Source organism: Sarcophilus harrisii, chromosome 1, assembly GCF_902635505.1.
Source record: "Sarcophilus harrisii chromosome 1, mSarHar1.11, whole genome shotgun sequence".
NCBI classification, from domain to species: domain Eukaryota; kingdom Metazoa; phylum Chordata; class Mammalia; order Dasyuromorphia; family Dasyuridae; genus Sarcophilus; species Sarcophilus harrisii.
In genome coordinates, this window is record NC_045426.1 from 122854009 (window position 1) to 122873885 (window position 19877).

At 39.2% G+C, this 19877-nt stretch overlaps 1 protein-coding gene across 3 annotated transcripts in view; it reads right to left on the bottom strand.

The window, feature by feature from the left end:
- Nucleotides 1–692: 692 nt before the first annotated feature.
- The window catches only part of GTF3C1 (general transcription factor IIIC subunit 1), a 127258-nt gene continuing 108073 nt past the window's right edge, over nucleotides 693–19877 (bottom strand). For all 3 annotated transcript variants that reach the window (XM_031962724.1, XM_031962718.1, XM_023497884.2), the window contains 8 exons: nucleotides 16028–16200; nucleotides 12964–13245; nucleotides 10501–10757; nucleotides 9235–9518; nucleotides 6596–7190; nucleotides 3929–3971; nucleotides 3476–3668; nucleotides 693–1166 (listed from right to left, as the gene is read on the bottom strand). In XM_031962724.1, coding sequence (XP_031818584.1) covers nucleotides 945–1166; nucleotides 3476–3668; nucleotides 3929–3971; nucleotides 6596–7190; nucleotides 9235–9518; nucleotides 10501–10757; nucleotides 12964–13245; nucleotides 16028–16200 — 2049 coding nt within the window. In that variant the 3' untranslated portion in view covers nucleotides 693–944. The remainder of the gene's footprint in view (nucleotides 1167–3475; nucleotides 3669–3928; nucleotides 3972–6595; nucleotides 7191–9234; nucleotides 9519–10500; nucleotides 10758–12963; nucleotides 13246–16027; nucleotides 16201–19877) is intronic.

Sequence of the window (19877 nt, forward strand, 5' to 3'; positions counted from 1 at the left end):
CACACATACACACAACTGCAGTGACTGAGAAACCAGTACAAGTGGTATAAAAAAGATGAGTTGTGGGAATGGGATGACTGAGGGAGCATATTTGTAGTATCACCTATTTACATTCAGTATCAGGCCCCATTCCACAGTTGAAATTTGGGGCTGCTCCTTAGCAGCTAAGTGTGGTAAGTATTAGGTCTAGCTAATATAAGAAGCACCGAAGTGAGCCTGGTGGAAAGAGAAGCATAAGGCTCTTTGGGGCTCTCCGACAGGCCCACTTTCCCCAGTAAAATTCCTCAGAGTTCTGAAATTCAGAAGCCATAGTCTGAACTCCATTTCCCAAAGCTAGATCTCCCATTCCCTGGGACAGAGGAAGAGGGTGAACAAGGCATTCATCCAGCCCCTGGTGTTGGCAGTTGAACGAAGTACAGCCTGGTAGACCATGTTGGGGTTATATTAGGTCCATGACACTTCTGGTTCCCCAGAAGGCAGTGGGCTAAAGAAAACCTTTAAATCAGATGCTCCTACAGAGATGTGCCATGAGATTGCCCTGGGGAAAGGCAGCCTGAGACAGGGGCCCAAGGGATAAAAGGGAAATGACATTTCCTTTTTGCTTGTTGGCTACAGATCCCAACTGGCCAGTTTCTCGAGGCTAATTCCACTGGTGTCACATGGTGGGGCACACTGAGTCTGGTTTTTCTCACGATGGGGGGAGGGGGAGGGTGTCTCACTGTTGACATGATTATGCTCCTTTATAGTAGGATGTATCCTTGGTCTGAGGCAATCCTAGAGCCCAGAAAATACAAGGTCATAATTGGGAGTGAGGTGGGGAGAAAAGACATTACTCAGCACCGAAGCCATCGTAAGTCATCAGCTGGGAAATCCATCCAGAGCTCTCCAGCAATTGCCTCCTCTCATCTAGAGATGTGGTGAGAAGTAAGTGCAAATAGGTCTTCTTACAAATGGATCATCTGCACCCATTTGTTCCAGTTCACTTCTTGTGGGAATACGCGGCCCATGCGGAGCGTACAGTCTATGGTGGGCTCATAAAAGACGGTCGGCCTCTCACTCAGGCCAGGGGCTATCACTTCTTCTTCTATTACTGGTTTGGAGAAGAGAGAGACTCCAGGTGGCTTTTTTAGGAAGAATTTCCTGATACAGCCAAGTGCTTCCAGACCCTGAGAGAAAAAACAAAGATGGTCTTTAATATTTTGTCTTTTAGACAAATTGGGGTGCCTCACTGCTCCTGTGCACTTTTTGGCTACATTCTTCCATAGACCCTCTATTTGGGTCCAGAAGCTAGTTATCATGTAGCCTTTTTCTAGATTGTTTTTCTTTTAAAATTATCTGAACACTTGTGCAAAGAGAACTTCTTTCATATATATATATCGATACATATGTGTAAATATGATATGCCCTCTACAGTAGGGAAATGCATCCAACCTGGAACTAGGAATTCAAATCCTAGTAGAAATGTGGCTTTGGAAACTGAATGGATGCCCATCAATTGGAGAATGAATAAATTGTAGTATATGAATATTATGGAATATTATTGTTCAGTAAGAAATGACCAAAGGATGATTTCAGAAAGGGCTGGAGAGACTTACACGAATTGATGCTGAGTGAAATGAGCAGGACCAAGAGATCATTATATACTTCAACAACAATACTATATGATGACCAATTCTGATGGACGTGGCCATCTCCAGCAATGAGGAACCAAATCAGTTCCAATAGAGCAGTAATGAAATGAACCAGTTACACCCAGTGACTCCCAGTCACTGGGAGACTCCCAGTCTGGGAGATGACTATGAACCACTACATAGAATTCCTAATCCCTCTATTTTTGTCCACCTGCATTTTTGATTTCCTTCACAGGCTAATTGTACACTATTTCAAAGTCCGATTCTTTTTGTACAGCAAAATAACTGTGGGGACAAATATGCTTATATTGTATTTAATTTATATAACATATTTAACATGTATTGGCCAACCTGCCATCTGGGGAAGGGGGTGGAAGGAAGGAGGGGAAAAATTGCAACAAAAGGTTTGGCAATTGTCAATGCTTTAAATTACCTGCATATAACTTGTAAATAAAAAGCTATAATAATAATAATGTTTTTTAAATAATAAAAAAAATCATAACAAAAAAAAAAAAAAAAAAAAAAAGAAATGTGGCTTTGGGGAAACCATTCAAGGTCTTTAGGTCTCAACTTTTTTACTTGTCAAATAAATGATCCTGCTAGTCGGATAAGATAGATTTCTATGTTCAACTGGTTTTGTATATTATTCCCTTTGAGTCAATACTGGCGAGAGTAAGGTTTAAGTGATGCCCACTGCCCATCCTCCATTTCCCCTCCAGTATAGGTTTTTCACACCTCTTCATGTGAAGTAATTTACCCTCTTCTATCTCTCCCTTTGCTTTGTACCCAATGTACTCTTCTTTCTCATCTCTTCATTATTTTTTAAAGTCATTCCCTCCAATTCACCTTATACCCAACAGCCTCTGGATATATATATTCCTTCCAACTATACTGTTAATGGTCCGAAACCCTGAAGGTCGTTTCCTCCCAGGTTGATTTTTTTTTTAATGGGTAGAAGAAGTCATGCCTCATTTCTAACTTAAGCCTTAATCACTGAATGGATGTTGCCTTAGACAAACTGAAAGCTGGGAAAGACCTTAGAGCAAAAGGGCCAGTCTCCCACTGCATCCAGCACCATCTTCCGTTATCTTGATCTATATCTGGCTCCTGAACCCAGATGGCTCAAGAAGAGAAAGTAAAGTTGGTGATTTTGCACAGCCCTTCTGCACTTCAATCCAATATATTTGCAAATCATAGCTTCACCTCCCTGATGCCATGGTATTGAAAATGAGGGACCAACAACTGTCCATGTAGGAGGCTCTCTCATTCTCATTTCTCTCCTCTGCCATCCTTCCACCAAATCAATTTACATTTCACCTTCCGCCAGGGGAAGGCCTATTCTAGTCCCTGCCACTGCAAGCACCTTCCCTCTGAGATAACGTCCTATTTATATAACACATAAGTTGTAGCACATAGCTATATGTGTGTTTTCTTCCCCAACAGACCATGAACTCTGAGAGCAGGGACATGGATTTTTTTTAGTTTGGGGCCATTTTTTTGTGTCCCCAGGGCTCAGCATACTGCCTGCCCAAAGTAGGTGATTTAAGTGCTTGCTCAGTAAGGGACTAAACTAGATGATATTTGGATCTTTCAAATTTAGTAGCCTCTGAAGTAAGTCTGTGTTCACGTCAAATGGACATGTACTAGACATGTATTACTTAGCACAGGAGATGGTCTGCGCTGAATTATCCACATTCTCTACTCGTAAGATGGGAGACGCAGATTGCTACGGGGACATTTAAAGTCAGAAGATTCCCAGTCTCTGTTTTCCTTGTTCTCCCAGAGCACAACTGACCCTGAGCCGATCACTTGTGCTCTGGAGAACAAGCATCTTTTTTCTGTACCTGGAGAATTTCTAACACTGCAATGGGTTGCAGGACTCCTTGGTAGTGCTGCAGCAGCGTATTCTCAGGAATGCCAGGCTTAGTCATGATGTGGTATAGGACAGCTTCCATCATCCCCTTACAGACTGGCTTATTCAGATGGCCATCCACAATGCGCCAGGGTCTGCCAATGAAGCAGACATTCTCACATTCCCTATTAGAGAAACAGAAGATAGATTTAGTGCTTATACCTGAGTCAACATCTGAGGATGAGCAGAAACACAGAGGGGAATGGCTGCATATGTTGTCAGACTTAGTTTTGGTATAAGTTAGTTTTGCTTAATTGTTTTTTTTTTTTGTTATAAGGGAATGTTCTATGTGGGTAGGCATGATATATTGGAAACTACCTTAGTTTGAGATATAAAAAGCATTAATGAAACCTAAGTGAAAAAATTATCATTTAATCCAACTCACTTTTCTCGATTTGCTTGGGAGAGGCTGCCCGCTCCAAAATTTTCTGTAAGAAAAACAGAAAGAAGAGTATTACATATAAATCTTTTCACAAGAACAAGAATCATTTCTCTTGGGGATGTCTCTAGGATGGTTGTCATCTGAAAGCAGTCTGAAGCTAGAGGTTCTAGAAAGTGGACTTTGCACTCATTTCCAAGAAGATGGACCTAAGTAAAATTTCCATGAAGTTTATAAAGCCAACTTTACTTAAGCCAACAAACATAAAATAGAAGAGAATAAGTTATAAATAGAGCAAGGGGTAACAGGTGATAACACTTAACAAATACTTTCATATTTGGTGTAAAGAGGCACTGACTTAAAGGGCATTGGCTTCTCAGGGAAGGGGAAACTTTGGATTCAGACAGACACATAATAAATAACACCTAGCACAATACCTGGCACATCGTAGGTGGTTAATAAATGCCTGTTGCCTGATTGGGCGAATGTTCTTTCGGCTATGCCAGGACTCTAAATCTCACAGGAGAAACCAGTCAGGATCCCCACCATCTCCCAGATAGCACTACGGGAAGGGCATTAGACTTGGAACCTATTGATATGAATTTAAACCTCACCTGATATATCACACTCAAGTCATTTTACCCTCACAACCTTAGTCCCTTAAGCTCTATCCCTATAGCAGAGATGACAGTATCCCCACCACCTGCATTTCAAGATTGCTGTGGGCAAGGTGCTTTGTAAACTTTAAGGGGCTACAGATACATGAGCTATCGTGATGAAGAATTCAGATAAAAGTAAAAAAAAAAAAAAAAACAAACAAAAAAAAAAAACAGACCAGAAATCACTTGTCAGAAATCACCTTTGTTACTGACTGCTGTCAAAATGTCATGCCAAGGAGGCACAGTGAAGTACAATCCAAGTTTCATTATATGGAAATAGATTCACCTTCTTCTTCCTATCATGTTTTAGTAAATGATCTAGAAGCAACTTCTCACTGGCATTTCTCTTAGCACCTTCTTCCACCCAATTACTCTAATAAGTACTTTCTACCTGCACCATTCTTTGCTGGAAAGAAATTTAATTTTTTGTCTACCTGTCATTTGCAATTTCTGAAACATTTAGTATTCTACCAGTCTAAGTTTTGGAGAAAGACTTTACTTTGTTGTGGAAAAATTTACCATTTCACCTGAGTCACCACAAAGCATTTTTATTTTTTTTAGGAGGATTCTAGAAGTGCTAAGGCTGAGACTGACCATTTGGTTAGGAGACAGATACTTGTGAACAGAAAAGAGAATGGCATCAGAAACATAAGTCCCTAATCCCAAAGGGGCTTTGCTCTCCTCCAACTGTCTCTTGTTATGCTACTGGGAAGAATAGCTTTGAGATCCTATATACTTTAAAAAAAAAAAAAAAAATGGAAACCAGTCCCTGTTGTCACTAGGAAAGCAAGCTTCTCTTGGAGGAGAGAACTGAAACTTGAGTATACTTTTTGTAAAGGTTTCTGGAAACATTAAATGGGCCTATGGTGAAAATAATATTCTTTCAAAGGTAACAATAACAAAAATTGACATTTATATCATACTTTATAAAGGACTTTCCATGTTTATCACATCTGAGCTTCACAACAACTCAGAAAGGCAGTGGTAGTACAAATATTCTTATTCTATAGATGAGGAAAGCTCAGGGAAGCAGGAGGGTTTGACTCTCCCAAGGTCATATGCCCATTCAGGACAGTTCCTGATTCATGGCAAGGAAGAGAAGAGGAAGCAGGCACCCACCACACCCTGCTAGCCACTCTCTCTCTCTCTCTCTGAACTTCCAGAGCCAGCTCCCCCCAAATCGCACATTCTGAAGTTGTGCCGAGGCCTCTGCAGGACCTTCACTCACACTTAATAGCTGTCCCCTCAGACACAACAGTGGGGCTAGTGGTGGTGAGGCGACTCAGGCTCAGAGGGATTAGTGAAGGGACCTCTAAGAAGTCAGCCAGTGGCAGAGCTTTCAGACACCAGGTCCAGAGTGCCTTGCCTTCATCATCTGCAGCAGAGGGGTCTCCCAGAGGCCATGAGGCCCTTCCTGCTTCCAATCCTCCCTCCCCGCACTGACTGCAATCACTAAGGCAGCATAATCTGGAGCCCATACTGAAGGGATGGGTTAGCCCAGGAATGGGTCAGCAGGGTCAGTTCCCATCCCTGGAGGTCTCACTCCCTCACACTAGTAGTCTAGTTTTGCAGGGCCTGGATGGAGGATCATCTGTCTGGGAGGTTGTGGAGACAGTAGGGAAGAATTTGGATTAGGTCCCTTCTGCAATCCCTCCAAATGGCTAGGATTTTATGTATAACACAGGACAAGAGCACTGGATACAAGTAGTTCTGTCCCAGACAGTTATGAGCTCCATGAGCTTAGGTAAATCATAATGTTTCTGAGCCTCAGTTTCCTCTACTTTAACTCTTCATGTAGTTATTTTTTTGGGTGAAGTGAGATAATGCACATAAAAGTACTTTGACCTGTCAAGCTTTACTAACTATTTACAATCCATACTAATAAGAAAATCTGAATGTTCACTACCTTAGCTCAAGTGTTAAGAATGGGCCTGTAGTGATAAATTAATAATGTGGGGAGAATAATGATCCAGCATCCATGTCAGTTCAAAGGGTACATAAACTGCTATCATACCTTTTGGGTCCTCATAGCCCTCTGGGGCCTGGGACTGGTTTCCAAGCTGCTCTTTGCCTGGGATTTCCAGGCCACTGGCATTTGTCTGATTGCCTTCAGTCCCTGGGACCTCTAGGGAAGGATCACTTCCATTTGATTCTAACTGAGCTCTGGATGCTAAATCTTCTAGGGTTCTTGCTTCTCCATCTGCAGGGAGAGCCCCTTTTTCTTCATCTGGACTAGGGCAATGCTCTAGGCGTATATCCTTTAGAACAGACTTCTTTGTGGGAGGCTCCTTCATTCCTTCCAAATCTCCTTCTGTATCCTCGTGGATGGGGTCAGGGCCCGCATCGCTGTTGTGGAGTGCCTTCCTCTTGGTCTCCCGAGGACCCAGCTCAGTTTCCTCAAGGGAGCTCTTTTCTTTGAAGAGCTCCTCCTGGGTTCTCAGCTGTGGCTTCTGGTTAGGGTGGTGAAGGTCCTCTGTTTGTCCATCAGTTTCATCCTCCTTGTTCTTCAAGCGCACCGAGTGTAACAGCCAGGGTTGGGCAAAGCTCATTGCCACCAGGCGCACAGTGTTGCCTCCAACTTCTAAAACTTGGTGCAGAGCCACAAGGTCCTAGAAAAAAGTAGAAAGGCCCATCTTATTAAGTATTTATTGACTGTGTTTTTTATCTCCCCCTCCTTGACAGTACACAGAAGAAGGGCAGTATAACTTTTCTGGACTGACTAAGCCATAAGGAGATCAGTATCTGGAGAAGGCTAAAGGATGCCCCCTTTGCTCCCCTGCTTTGGAAAAAGAGAACTAAGGCATTTCATTTCAAACCAGCTCCCCCTTTCTACTTCTCAATCGGTCCTACCCTCTTGTTAGGACAGTAAAGGTATGATTCAATTTTTTAAAAGTGAGCATGTTTGATTTTGCAACACCAGCACCCTGTTACCCATTTCTCTCCTCAGCCCCGTACCTCAAGATGCCGTCATATTTATTTTTAAAAATGAAAGTGAATTTAAATTTGTTTTGAGAATTTAGTGACTCTCCCTTGAGGAAATGGAGACTCCCTTGAGGAAGTGAGAATTTCAGCCTTGGCTAAGAGGAACCTCAGCAGCTGTTTATAACCAACACAGAGTGTTACACAAACATACACTTCCATTAAAACCAGGCCAGGAGGGAGAGATAGGCTCAGCCATCATGAGTTTGTTAGGTCCTAGACACAAGTTTATTTTAAATCGTGGCAATAGGCATCAGTCTATTTGTCCGTCTAGAGGCAGTGGGAAGTGATAACCTCTGGAAGTTTTATAGAATCACTTTTAAGGACTTGTAAATCACTAGTTGTCAGAGACTGGTATTGCTAGAGAAAATGTAGTATCTTATTTCTTCTGATACATGTAGTTTGGAAAGGTGGCCAGTGGGTGACACACAGAGCATCCACTTTCTTAGCTTCTGGCCCTCTAAGTTCAATGTTTCTCAAATGTGAAGCTAAGATGATGGGGCCTTATAGGAAGATGTGAGCACCACCTGTATAGGTGGGCTGAGCTTAAGGTGTTTGTACCAGTGGGAAGGAAAGAAGGAGCCTCTTGTATAGAAGTCAGAGGTGGAAATCAGGTTCTAGTCCTGGCTGTCATTAGTTGGCTATATGATGTTAGGCAGTTCAACTCTGAGTCTGTTTCCTTATCTTTATAACAAAGGGATTAGAAGAAATTATTCTATGCACATCTAGTTAAAATCCTACCTGGGGAAAAAAGCTTCCTGTAGTTTCCTGGTTCTTCTTCAGTATGGACTAGTGACTAAGATAGGGAAAGTTTACCACCTCGTTACTCTCTATTCCCCACTTCAAATTTCAGGTCACATGAAACTAATCTAAGTGATGCACTGAGAATTTCAGATCTTATACTGGGGAATCTGGAGTCTCTGGAGGCCTTAAAAGATTATATATATGGGATACCCAGGAGAGAGCAGATGATCATATTTTCATATATTCTAATGCTAAGCATAAACAGTAGTCCCCAGAACACTTCTTTTTCCTCCAATGTACATGCATTATGTCTAGTCCCTGATTAATCCAGGGGAAGATCCAAACCCATTTTTTAAATGGTCTGGAACAGTAAGTCCTCCTCTACAACAGATTTGCAAGTTGTTTGCCTAGGGGACCAAGGAGTTAAGTGACCTGACTCTGGTCGCCAGACCAGAAAGCCTCAGAGGCAGTATTGCTGCAATGGCCAGAGCAAAGACTCATGTTATTTTGATTTCTGAAACTGCAGCTCCGTGCCAAAAAGCAATGTGGATATGTGACCTCTATCTGCAAAAATGAGGAGTATAAAGATGGTCCTTGGCTTTGAATCTGGGGAAACCAGAGGCAGTCCCTTCTTATCAAAGGGTCTAGCTTTGTCCCTTGAAAGAAACCTTGCTTTGTGAAAATGCTCCCTGTACTTCAGGATGTACTTGAATGGGAGTCCCTCCAACCTCAAACTTTGTTAGTAAGCTGCCATCCTTGTGTCCTGGCACTGTGCTCATCTGTGGAAACTGAGGGGCTGTCAATCACCCTTGAACTACCTCCTTCATAAGCTGCTGCAAGAAAGATAGTATTATTTAGTTAAGACATTTTGAAGAACTTTGATGTTTATTCTTCCCACATAGTTTACAATAAAACTGATACTCAACCAACCTGGATATACTCTGCGAGGGTCCTTGTGCGCTCAATGGCAATCTTCTCTAAGCTGGAGAACTGGGTGCTCAGCTCTACCTTGTCTATTCCAAAATGGGAAGTAGCTGCAATGGTTTTCTGGATCTCCACAGTAGCAGATATATCTGCAGGCTTATACCCATAACTCATCAGCTGTTGAACAAGCTCATCTACACTGAAGGAATTTTCCTGGGTATTTATCAACCTGGTAAAAGCATCAGGGAGACAGGTGACCCCAACTGCTGTCTGATCCATTACAGATGTCACTGAAAAGAGAACAAACCCAATCATGAATGGATCAAAGATTTTTCCAAACTATCACAAGACAAGAGGCAGAAAGATTTCTAAATTTTCTTCTCTAAACTGATTGGTTTCCCAGCTCCTGAATAATCCTTGGTTTGTCTTTCCTCACAATTTTTCTTGCTCTTCCTGGAATGTCCTTCCTTCTGACATATACCTGTCCAAATCCTCCATATGCTTTCTTAGATCCTAGTCATTTCCATTTCCTGTATAAAACCTTCCAGTCCAGCCCAGTCTAGTGTATAGCAGTGATTTCTCCTCTGACTTCCTATGGCAATCACTGTCTGTATGATCCATTTGTCAATTGGATTGTGTACTACCCCCCTCCATCCACGATGAACACGAACAAAATCTTAAAGCCCCCTATTGTTCTTGCATTTCTATTCTGTCTTGAACAGAAACTAGCCTGTACTTTCTGTGAGGCCCTGATCTTACTGGCTTTTATATCCAGACAAGGAACAGGATCTGGTACATTTAAGCAGCCTTCAGAAAAAATTGTTTTTCTTGATTTGGTTGGATCTCTTCTACATTTTAAACATTGTCCATTTACTAAATGCTGACTACATGCACTGCAACAAAGCTAGCTTCTACAAGGTTTTCTAAGGCAAAAGAATGAAGTTTTGATATCTGAGGAGGGTTTCAGGGTACAAGGATAAAAACAAATCCTGCAAATCACCTGTCATTTCTCTCCACAGGGGGAAAGCATTTAAGGCAAGGAATGAATTGGAGCAGGTCAACAAGTGACTCCTTCAGCACTTCATGTCTCTGGCCACATACTGCTCTGTCTGTCTGGCTAAGTGAATAACCTGCCATGCAGGATTCCTGGCTTCTGGCCCTGAGTATACAGTACCTGCACTTTCAATGCAAAAAGTCTGCCTGAACAGGAATGAGAGGATCAAATTACTGACTGGGGCTGTTTTCACCAATTTCTGGGAAAGAGTCATTTACCAGGGGTGCTGAGGTGGGTGGGCAGTGGGGTACGCCGTAACTTCATTTTCATCTGGCAAGAGTTCACCACAATGTTGTCATTGGGGTTCAGGTTCCTAGTGTTGACAATTCCAGGGGCATAGTAGCCCCGCATAAGTAAGTAGTTGGTGTGGGAAGCCTGGTGGGGTTTCACTTCAATCCTGCGCTTGGCCGCAGCACCCTCATCCAGTTCTTCATCCTCTTCATCATCGTCTTCCAAGCTACCATCCTTTGCCAAACTAAAAGAAAAAAGATGGTAACTATGAAAAGACTCAACATGAATCATAACAGAAGGGTTTATTTATTTGTTTTAACTCTTGTAGGATGTAAACTTCTTGAGAGTAAAGGCTATTGACAACAGTTTTCTGATGCCCTAGTTAGAGCTTCTTAAACTTTTTCCACTCATGATTCTTGTTTGCTAGAGAAATTTTTACATGACCCTGATTATATAGATAAATAAATAAAATAGATACACAAATCAAATATTTGCTGATAATAAATCATAATTTCACAATTCCCCCATTCAGTTATGTGATTCCATATGGAGTAGTGACCCACAGTTTAAAAAAGTTTTGATCTAGGCTAGTAGTCCTGATTACCAATTGTTTGCACTACTGAAATAGTTTTTTTTAACCTCTTCTCCTAACTCCAATCTTTCACACAATTGCTAAATTCATCTTTCTAATACATAGATCATATTACATATTATGTTTCGTTTTAAAAAAATCATTCCATGAATATTATGTTCTGTAAGAAATGATCAGCAGGAAGAATACAGAGAGGCTTGGAGAGACTTACGTGAACTGATGCTAAGTGAAATGAGCAGAACCAGGAGATAATTATATACTTCAACAACAAGACTATATGAGGATCAATTCTGATGGACATGGCCATCTTCAACAATGAGAGGATCCAAATCAGCTCTAATTGATCACTAATGAACAGAACCAGCTATACCCAGCAAAAGAACACTGGGAAATGAGTGTGGGCCACAACATAGCATTTATACTCTTTCTCTTATTGTTTACTTGCATTTTTGTTTTTCTTCCCACATTATTTTTTACCTTCTTCCTAATCCAATTTTTCTTGTGCAGCAAGATAACTGTATAAATATGTATACATATATTGTATTTAACATATACTTCAACATATTTAACATGTATGGGACTGCCTGCCATCTAGGGAAGGGGGTGGAGGGAAGGAGGGGAAAAGTTGGAACAGAAGTTTTTGCAAGGGTCAATATTGAAAAATTACCCATGCATATGTTTGTCAATAAAATGCTATAATAAAAAACAAACAAATAAATAATTATTCCATGGCTCCTTTCATTTCAATGCTTAGAAGATAAAGACCATGCTACTCAACTTGATATTTAATTCTGTGCCAATTTAGTGCCATCCAACTTTATGTCTGTCATACTATTTCTTCAAACCAGAATGCTCACTGTACTCTATATTCACAGCCTTCTGACATCTGACTGCTCACACTGGGCTCTATGCTGTAGTACCCTTCAAGACCTACTCAAATATTATTTATTCCAAAAAGTCTTCCCTAATTTTCCTAGTAAGGAATGATCTTCCTTTTCTTTTATCTTGAAAATCACTTTGTATTTGTCTTAAGCATTTCACATGTTCATTTAAATTTGTAATACCAACATATGTACACACATTCCCCATTAGAGTGTAAGTTCCATGAGGATCAAAATCATGTCCTATTTAATTTTTGTAATTGCTCTCTACAACTGGCATGCTGCTTTGTAAATAGTAAATCCTTAGTAACTCATGGAATTGAACAGTAAGCATTTAATGAAAGTTTACTGAATTTAAATATGCTTATTATCAGAATTTAACTTTGATCAACCCTTTTTGTCAACTAGGCTCCTCTTATGATCTTTTATTTCTGTTCCCCTCTTCTTTTTAAAAGTTTTCAGCATAAACAAACCTATAAAAACATGTAAACATAATATACTATCCACTAAGATTCTGCCATTGATTATGGTATGAGCTTGGGCCTTTTTTAGGTCCTCAGCTTCCTCATTTATAAAACAAGGAGGTTATCCTAGACAGGTAATCTTTAAAGCCTTTTCAGGCTCTAATACATCCTACATTCCAAAACAAATTATGCTGTTGTAGAAGCAGTACTAGGCTTGGAAGCAGCAGGCCTGGGTTCAAATTCTGGATCTAACACTTAATGATGTGGCCATGGAAAAAGGATTAGTCTGAGCTTTGAATTTTTTTTCACTTTAAAATGTGGCCTATCAGACTTAGTGCCACTATCTAAGAAAAAAGTGAGAAAAGCAATTTATAAAATTTGAAGGGTTACAGAAAGGTAAATCACTACCACCACTGCCACAATCACAGCATCACTCTTGGTGACCTTTTCCTCTGGTTCAGGAGGCAGTCTGGAGGCTGTGGAGCTCTGGCTGTTTAGGAACACTGGCCTTACCTCTTCATGACTTCATTCTCAACCATGGAGCTGTCCACTACCACGATCTGCTCAGGGATTCGTACATCCACCGCAAGAAGGCCCAGAGAGAAAAGGCTGAGGATGGCCACGCAGTGGCCTCCAGGACCATCCAGGGAAAATGATACCATATCAGTCATGGTACCTTCTGGTTCCTTGAATGAAAAACTATCTGGTTGATCTGTCTGACCAACAGCCTTGACCTTCTCAAAGAACTGGAAAGATTCGGTGCAGACCGTACTGGGGAACCGCCATGTAAAAATCCTAAGCATTGGAGGAAAAAAACACAACAAAAACAAAAAAGGAATAAGCAAGAGAAGAGCTTCACAATAAATTGGGAAATTGGGAAAACATATTTTATTTTATATCTAAAGGCCTCATTTCTAAAATATATAAAGAACTGACTCAAATTTATAATAGTTCAAGCCATTTTTCAATTGATAAATGGCCAAAGGATATGAACAGACAATTTTCAGATGAAGAAATTGAAATTATTTCTCGTCATATGAACAGGTATTCCAAATCATTATTAATCAGAGAAATGCAAATTAAGACAATTCTGAGATACTACTACATACTCTCAGATTGGCTGAAATGACAAGAAAAGATAATGCAGAATGTTGGAGGGGATGTGGGAAAACTGGGACCCTGATGCATTATTGGTGGAGTTGTGAATGGATTCATCCATTCTGGAGAGCAGTTTGGAACTATGCTCAAAAAGTTGTCAAACTGTGCATACCCTTTGATCCAGCAGTGTTTCTACTGGACTTATATCCCAAAGAGATCTTAAAGGCGGGAAAGGGACCTGTATGTGAAAGACCGTTTGTGGCAGCCCTGTTTGCAGTAGCCAGAAACTGGAAACTGAGTGGATGCCCATCAATTGGAGAATGGCTGAATAAATTATGGTATATGAATATTATGGAATATTATTGTTCTGTAAGAAATGATCAGTAGGATGATTTTAGAGAGGCTTGGAGAGACCTAAATGAACTGATGTTGAGTGAAATGAGAAGAACCAGGAGACCATTACACAGCATCAAGAAGACTATACAACAATCAATTCTGATGGACGTAGCTCTTCAACAATGAGATGATTCAAACCCTCCCACTTGTTCAGTGATGAAGAGAGCCATCTACACCCAGAGAGAGAACCATGGGAACAGAGTGTGGAACACAACATGGCATTTTCACTCGCTCTGTTGTTATTTGTTTGCATTTTGTTTTCTTTCTCAGTTTTTCTTTTTCTTCCTTCTTGATCTAATTTTTCTTATGCAACAAGATAATTGTATAAATACTCCTAACATGTAGTTCAACATATTTAACATGTATTGGACAACCTGCCAGCTAGGGGAAGGGATAGGAGGAAGGGGGAGGGGGGGATTTGCAACAAAAAGTTATGCAAGGGTCAATGTTGGAAAAATTACCCACTCATATGCTTTGTAAATAAAAAGCTTTAATTAAAAAAAAAAATTGGAAAATAAGGAAAAAAAAAAAAAAAAAGAGAAGAGCTTCAGTGTAGGGCTGAAGGGGAAAAGGCTTATTTTGATTTTAAATGAAAAGAAATCCCAAATTCATATGGAGGTGACTTTCTTTTTAAATTCCCTATACATACTCAGGTCCTTGTCCCTCTCTAAAAGTGCAATTTTAAGAAGGTTAAATGAAACAAAAATGTAGGATCAAGTCTGATTTGAGTACTGCCTCTGTTACTTAACATCTGTGTGATTACTAACAAGTATTTATTATGCATCTATTCAGTGCCAGTAAGATAAAAACTGTCCCTATGTTCAAATAATAATAGTATAGATAACATGTAAGCAACTATGTACAAACAATATGAGTGTATATGTGTGCATGCATGTGTGTGCACATGTCTTACAACCTCCCACACTCAATAAATTAGAGATTAAAGGCACTAACATTAGGAGGGACCAGAAAAGGCTTGAAAGTGGGATTTTAGCTGAGATCTGAATCACTAGACCATAAAGTATGTGGGCTGGAGTAAGGAATAAAAAAACTGGAAAGGTAGGAAAGGGCCAGGTTATAAAGCCAAAGGGAGGATTTTCTATTTTATTCTGAAAGTGATATAGGGAGCCACTGGAATTTACTTAAATGGAAGAAAGGTGATGGTCAGACCTGTGTTTTAGGTAAATAATCTAATAGTCAAGTAGAGGACGGATTGGAATGGGAAGAAACTTGAGGCAGGGAGACCTACTAAAAGGCTACTACAACAGTTCATATAGGAGGGTCTATACAGGGATTGGTGGTGGAGGAGTGGGAGGGTGAGGAGGTAATGTCTAGAGAAGAAAAAGGGTCTTCTTACAAAAATTATTGCAGAGGTACAATCATAAGACAACAATTGATTGGACCAGGGAGAAGGAGGATATTGAGAGATAGTCTTATCAAAGGCTACAGAGAATCAAACTGCTCTGAGATCATTAGATTTGGTAATTAAGAGACTGCTGGTCACTGTGAAGAAAGTAGTCATTTAAGCTACCTTCTTATTTTCCTTATCTGCAAAATGAATAATGAATAGGTGAGAGTTGATCATTTCTAAGGATGCTTTTTGCTCTAAACCTATGATTCTGGTAGTGTGAATGAAACATTATTATGGAATTGAACCCTAGTTCAATGAAAATTTGCTATTTAATCTCAACTAAGCCTTCATGGGTAAATGTAATAATACTTTTATCTTTTGTTAATTGACTCAAATTCCTCACATTAGCCATTCTAAATCTCTTTTTAAGCCTTCCATACTATCCATTTAATTTACCTTGCCCCTTAATTGAGGGATGCACCTCCTACTATATGGGAAAAAAAAAAGACCATCCACCATCTTTGTTTGAACTTGCCATTTCTTCAAATTATCATCTTATGCCTTTTCCCTTTCTAAGCCAAACTAAAAGAATTGTCTATTCTTGATCCTTCTCCTTCTCTTTCTATTCATTTCTTAAACCCTTGTAATTTGGTTTTGGGCTCACCAATTCATTAAAATTGCTCTCTTCAAAGTGACCCTTCCCCGAATTCTGATGGATGTTTGAGTACTCACCTATAGTAGGTCTGTGACAGTTGGTAAGACATGGGCACAAAGGGCAGAGCACGGCTTTTTTTGGGCCCTAGGGTGTGGTTCACACGACGGCGGTTCACAAGACTTCTTTTCTGACACTCAACGAAGGCCTTCACAAGAATGTGGTCCTTGTACTCTCGGTAGAGGCGGAAAGTCTGTAACAGAACACAGCCATGGGATTAATGGAGGTTAATGCCACAAGGGTCATGGGACCAGACAAGACCACCTCACTGAGCTCATCCTTAGGGATAAAAATCCCCAAAATCATGTGATTTAAGAGGAAGGGTAAGTCACTAACTCTGGACAAAAGAAATTAAGTATCATCAATCAGCATCCTTTCCCTCTGATTTCCAAAAAAGTGACATTTTGACCCCAACAGGTCATTCAAAGAAGAAATCCCTTTAAAATCTTGAGGAATTCTATACATAGAGAGGAGGAGAATGGATGACTGCTATTTGTTTACATGTCAAAAGTCAACTAAGCTGTTTGTCCTATTGAGGATCCAACTGTTGATGAAGTTTATTGTGGATATTGGAAGCCAGTTGGGATAGAGTTTGAGAAAGAAAAACTAAAAGAATAATGGAACTCAGTACTATATCTATAAATCAATCTATAAAAATTTACTGATTCCTTCTCATGTGCAAAATCCTGTAGTGGCCTTTACTTCATAATTACCTGAGCCTAGAAGAAGCAAAGGGTAAGAATATTTAGATCTAAAAGGTAACTCATATACACAGGTTAAGTACACTGATGTTTCTGGGAAAAATTTCAGAAGGCATATGCTGTTTTCACTCCTTATTTAACATATATAAGAAAGATAAGATTCAGTGGGAACGTGAGTATTATTTTTAAATACTAGAAAGGCTATCATATAGCAGAGAGATTAGACTTTTTTCATTTGACCTCTAAAGAACCAGGATGAATGGGTAAAAGTTATAAGACGACAGATTTTGGTCTAACTTTTAGAAAAGCTTCCTGATAATTAGAAATATCCAACAATAGACATAGTGTACTGTCCAACAATGGTGACTGTTGGAAATTTCCTGTCCCTGCAGATTTCTGAACAAAAACTGAATAATCATTTGTATCAGGGAGTCTGTAGATAGGATTTTTGCATCAGGTAGGGAGTGGATTAGATCAATGGGATCAAACTTAAATAGAACAGGGGCCACTAACTTATACATAAAAATTCTTGAAGGCCATATTATTAACATATTGACAACCTATATATAGAAGAGCAAAAGAACTAGGGTTGGGACCCTAAATATCACACCCAGAAAAGTTAAGCATAATCCTTAATGAAAAAAAAAAGTCAATAAATTAACAGATTTAGGATTTTGTTGCAAAAAAACATGAATTTAATAAAAAAATTGACATAAAAGCCAAAAGAAATATAAAGTAAACATCAAACATTAATTTCTAGGGACTCACTCAATAAGGACAAACTGTTTATGTATTACATGTTGAAATATAAACCACATGTCTAAGATTGTCACTAGTAAATGAGTAATTTGAAAAACAATTGAGTTAGAACTGAATATGATGTGATTCTAAATAATAAAACTAAGTAGGAAAAGGTAAAATAGTAATTATGTTATACAAATGAAGTACAAAAAGAAGAAATGATGCAGAGAAATTAGATTGGGAAGGAGGGCTGGTAGCTCTAGAACCTACTTCCATCAAGAATGGATTAAAGAGGGAACTATCTATATGTATATATATATATATATTTATCTGTATCTAGAAAGGTATAAAAATCTTCTAAATTTATAAAGAAATAAGAAGGAGAAGGAATAGAATGTAGGGAAGGCGGGGATAAAACAGTATAGATTAATGGGAATGATATAAAGTGTAGAGATTAACTGGAATGGAACAAAGAGGGAAGAAAAAGTGGGAAGAGGATAAGGGAGAGATCCTTGGAGATAGGGTACAATAAGTAATAGCAAGGCAAGGTAGGACGTAGAAGTAAAACAGAAGAGTCAAGAGGGATAAGAAATAAAAAATATACACAAAAATAATAAAATAGTAGAATTTACTAAGTAAAAAAAAAAAAAAGCAGAGATAGTAATAATTGATCTCAAACAAAGTTAAAGCTAAAATAGATTTAATCAAAAGAGAAAAATAGGCATACTATATGACAGCCATATCAATAAATAATACTTTAGACTATTTATAATAACTAAATAGTATAAAATTTGAATAGTCTGTAGTAGAGGAACGATGAGTTGGTAGATTTAGAAAAATATGCAAAGACTAGGATTTATGAAGAATGATGTTATCCCCAGGGATACAGGAAAAGCAGGTATAGTACAGCTCTACATAGATGTTCATGAATATGTGTGTATGTGCACGTGTGTGCATATGATTATATATATATATATGTATATGCATGGGCATATATACAGATGTATGGGTATGTATCTGTGCATGGATATGTATATATAAATGTATATATAGGTGTGTGCACACACGTGTGTGTGTGTATACACATACAGCCTTCGGGGGGAGGGGGGGGAGAGAGAAGAAGGAGGAAAAAAGAATAAAGTAAAAAGTGCATAGCAGAGAACAAAGGAAACCAAGAAAAGACAGGCAGCTCTGAACACAGTGTTCAGTATTTATTATAAAGGCTTTCTTGAAATGGAAAACTATTGTCTCATATTTCTGAATCCTCTTGTATGTTCTGCTCTGCACATGGCAATTTTTTTCTTTTTCCATGTTACATTTAAGTTCTAAATTAAAAAAAGAATCGTTATAAATTACTAAAAGTCTACATTTCAGGCACGGTGATAGTTGCTAGAAATACAAAGTAAAAAATGAAATAGTCCCTGTCCTCAAGCAGCTTACTTACATTCTATTGGGGAGACAACAGGTATATAAATTAGCATATACAAAATAATTACAAGTTAAATTTGGTGGAAAATAAAGGAATCATGAAAGGTTTTAGATAGAAAATAGAAGGAAACAAGGGAATATATAAGAAGTGAAAGTGAGGAGAGAAGTGAATATATTCCAGGGATGGGTAACAGCTAGTACAAAGATATGGGGCTAGAAGATGGGAGCATTATGTGTGAGAAATATTAAGATAGCCAATCTTGCTGGACCAAAGAGTGTGGGGGAACAGACGTAAGAAAAGAGAAGTGAAAGGTAGGTTGGGACTAAGTTGTGAAGAGCTTTACAAGCCAAATAGGAGCTTATATTTGGAGCCAGTAAAGTTTGTCAAGCAACATAATCGGATTGTCATTTTAGGAAAATCACTTAGAATGTAGGCTGCACTAAAAAGGGTGGATATGTGAGGCAGGCAGGGTGAGCAATAAGCTAGCTAGTGCAATATCCCAGGTGAAAGATGAGGAAGGTGTAAACTAGTGTGATGGCAGAGAAGAGACAAATGTAAAAGACAGCAGAGGTAGGAGGTAAAGATAACACCAATTTAGAGAACCTCTGTGATTAGAAAGATAGTGATACCTAGACAGAAATAGGAAAATTAGGAGGAGGTGTGGGTTTTGGGGAAAAGATAATGAGTTCATTAGTAGAGGAGATTTCCACAATAATGAATAAGAACTCACTACTTCCCAAGGCAAGCCATTCCAATTTTAGACAGTGCTAATTGTTATCAAGCATTTTCTCATGCTGAGACAAATACTGCTGCCTATTAACTTCCCTTAATTGATTCTATATTTCTGCCCTCTGGGAGAAAGCAGAATCAATATATTCTTATAGGTAAGCTCTTTAAATATTAGATTTCTCTTCTTCCATTTCCTTCAGCTCATTTTTTCTTCTTATGATAGTTTTCAAACTTCTCATCATCCTAGCTACACTCTCCTCTGGTCATATT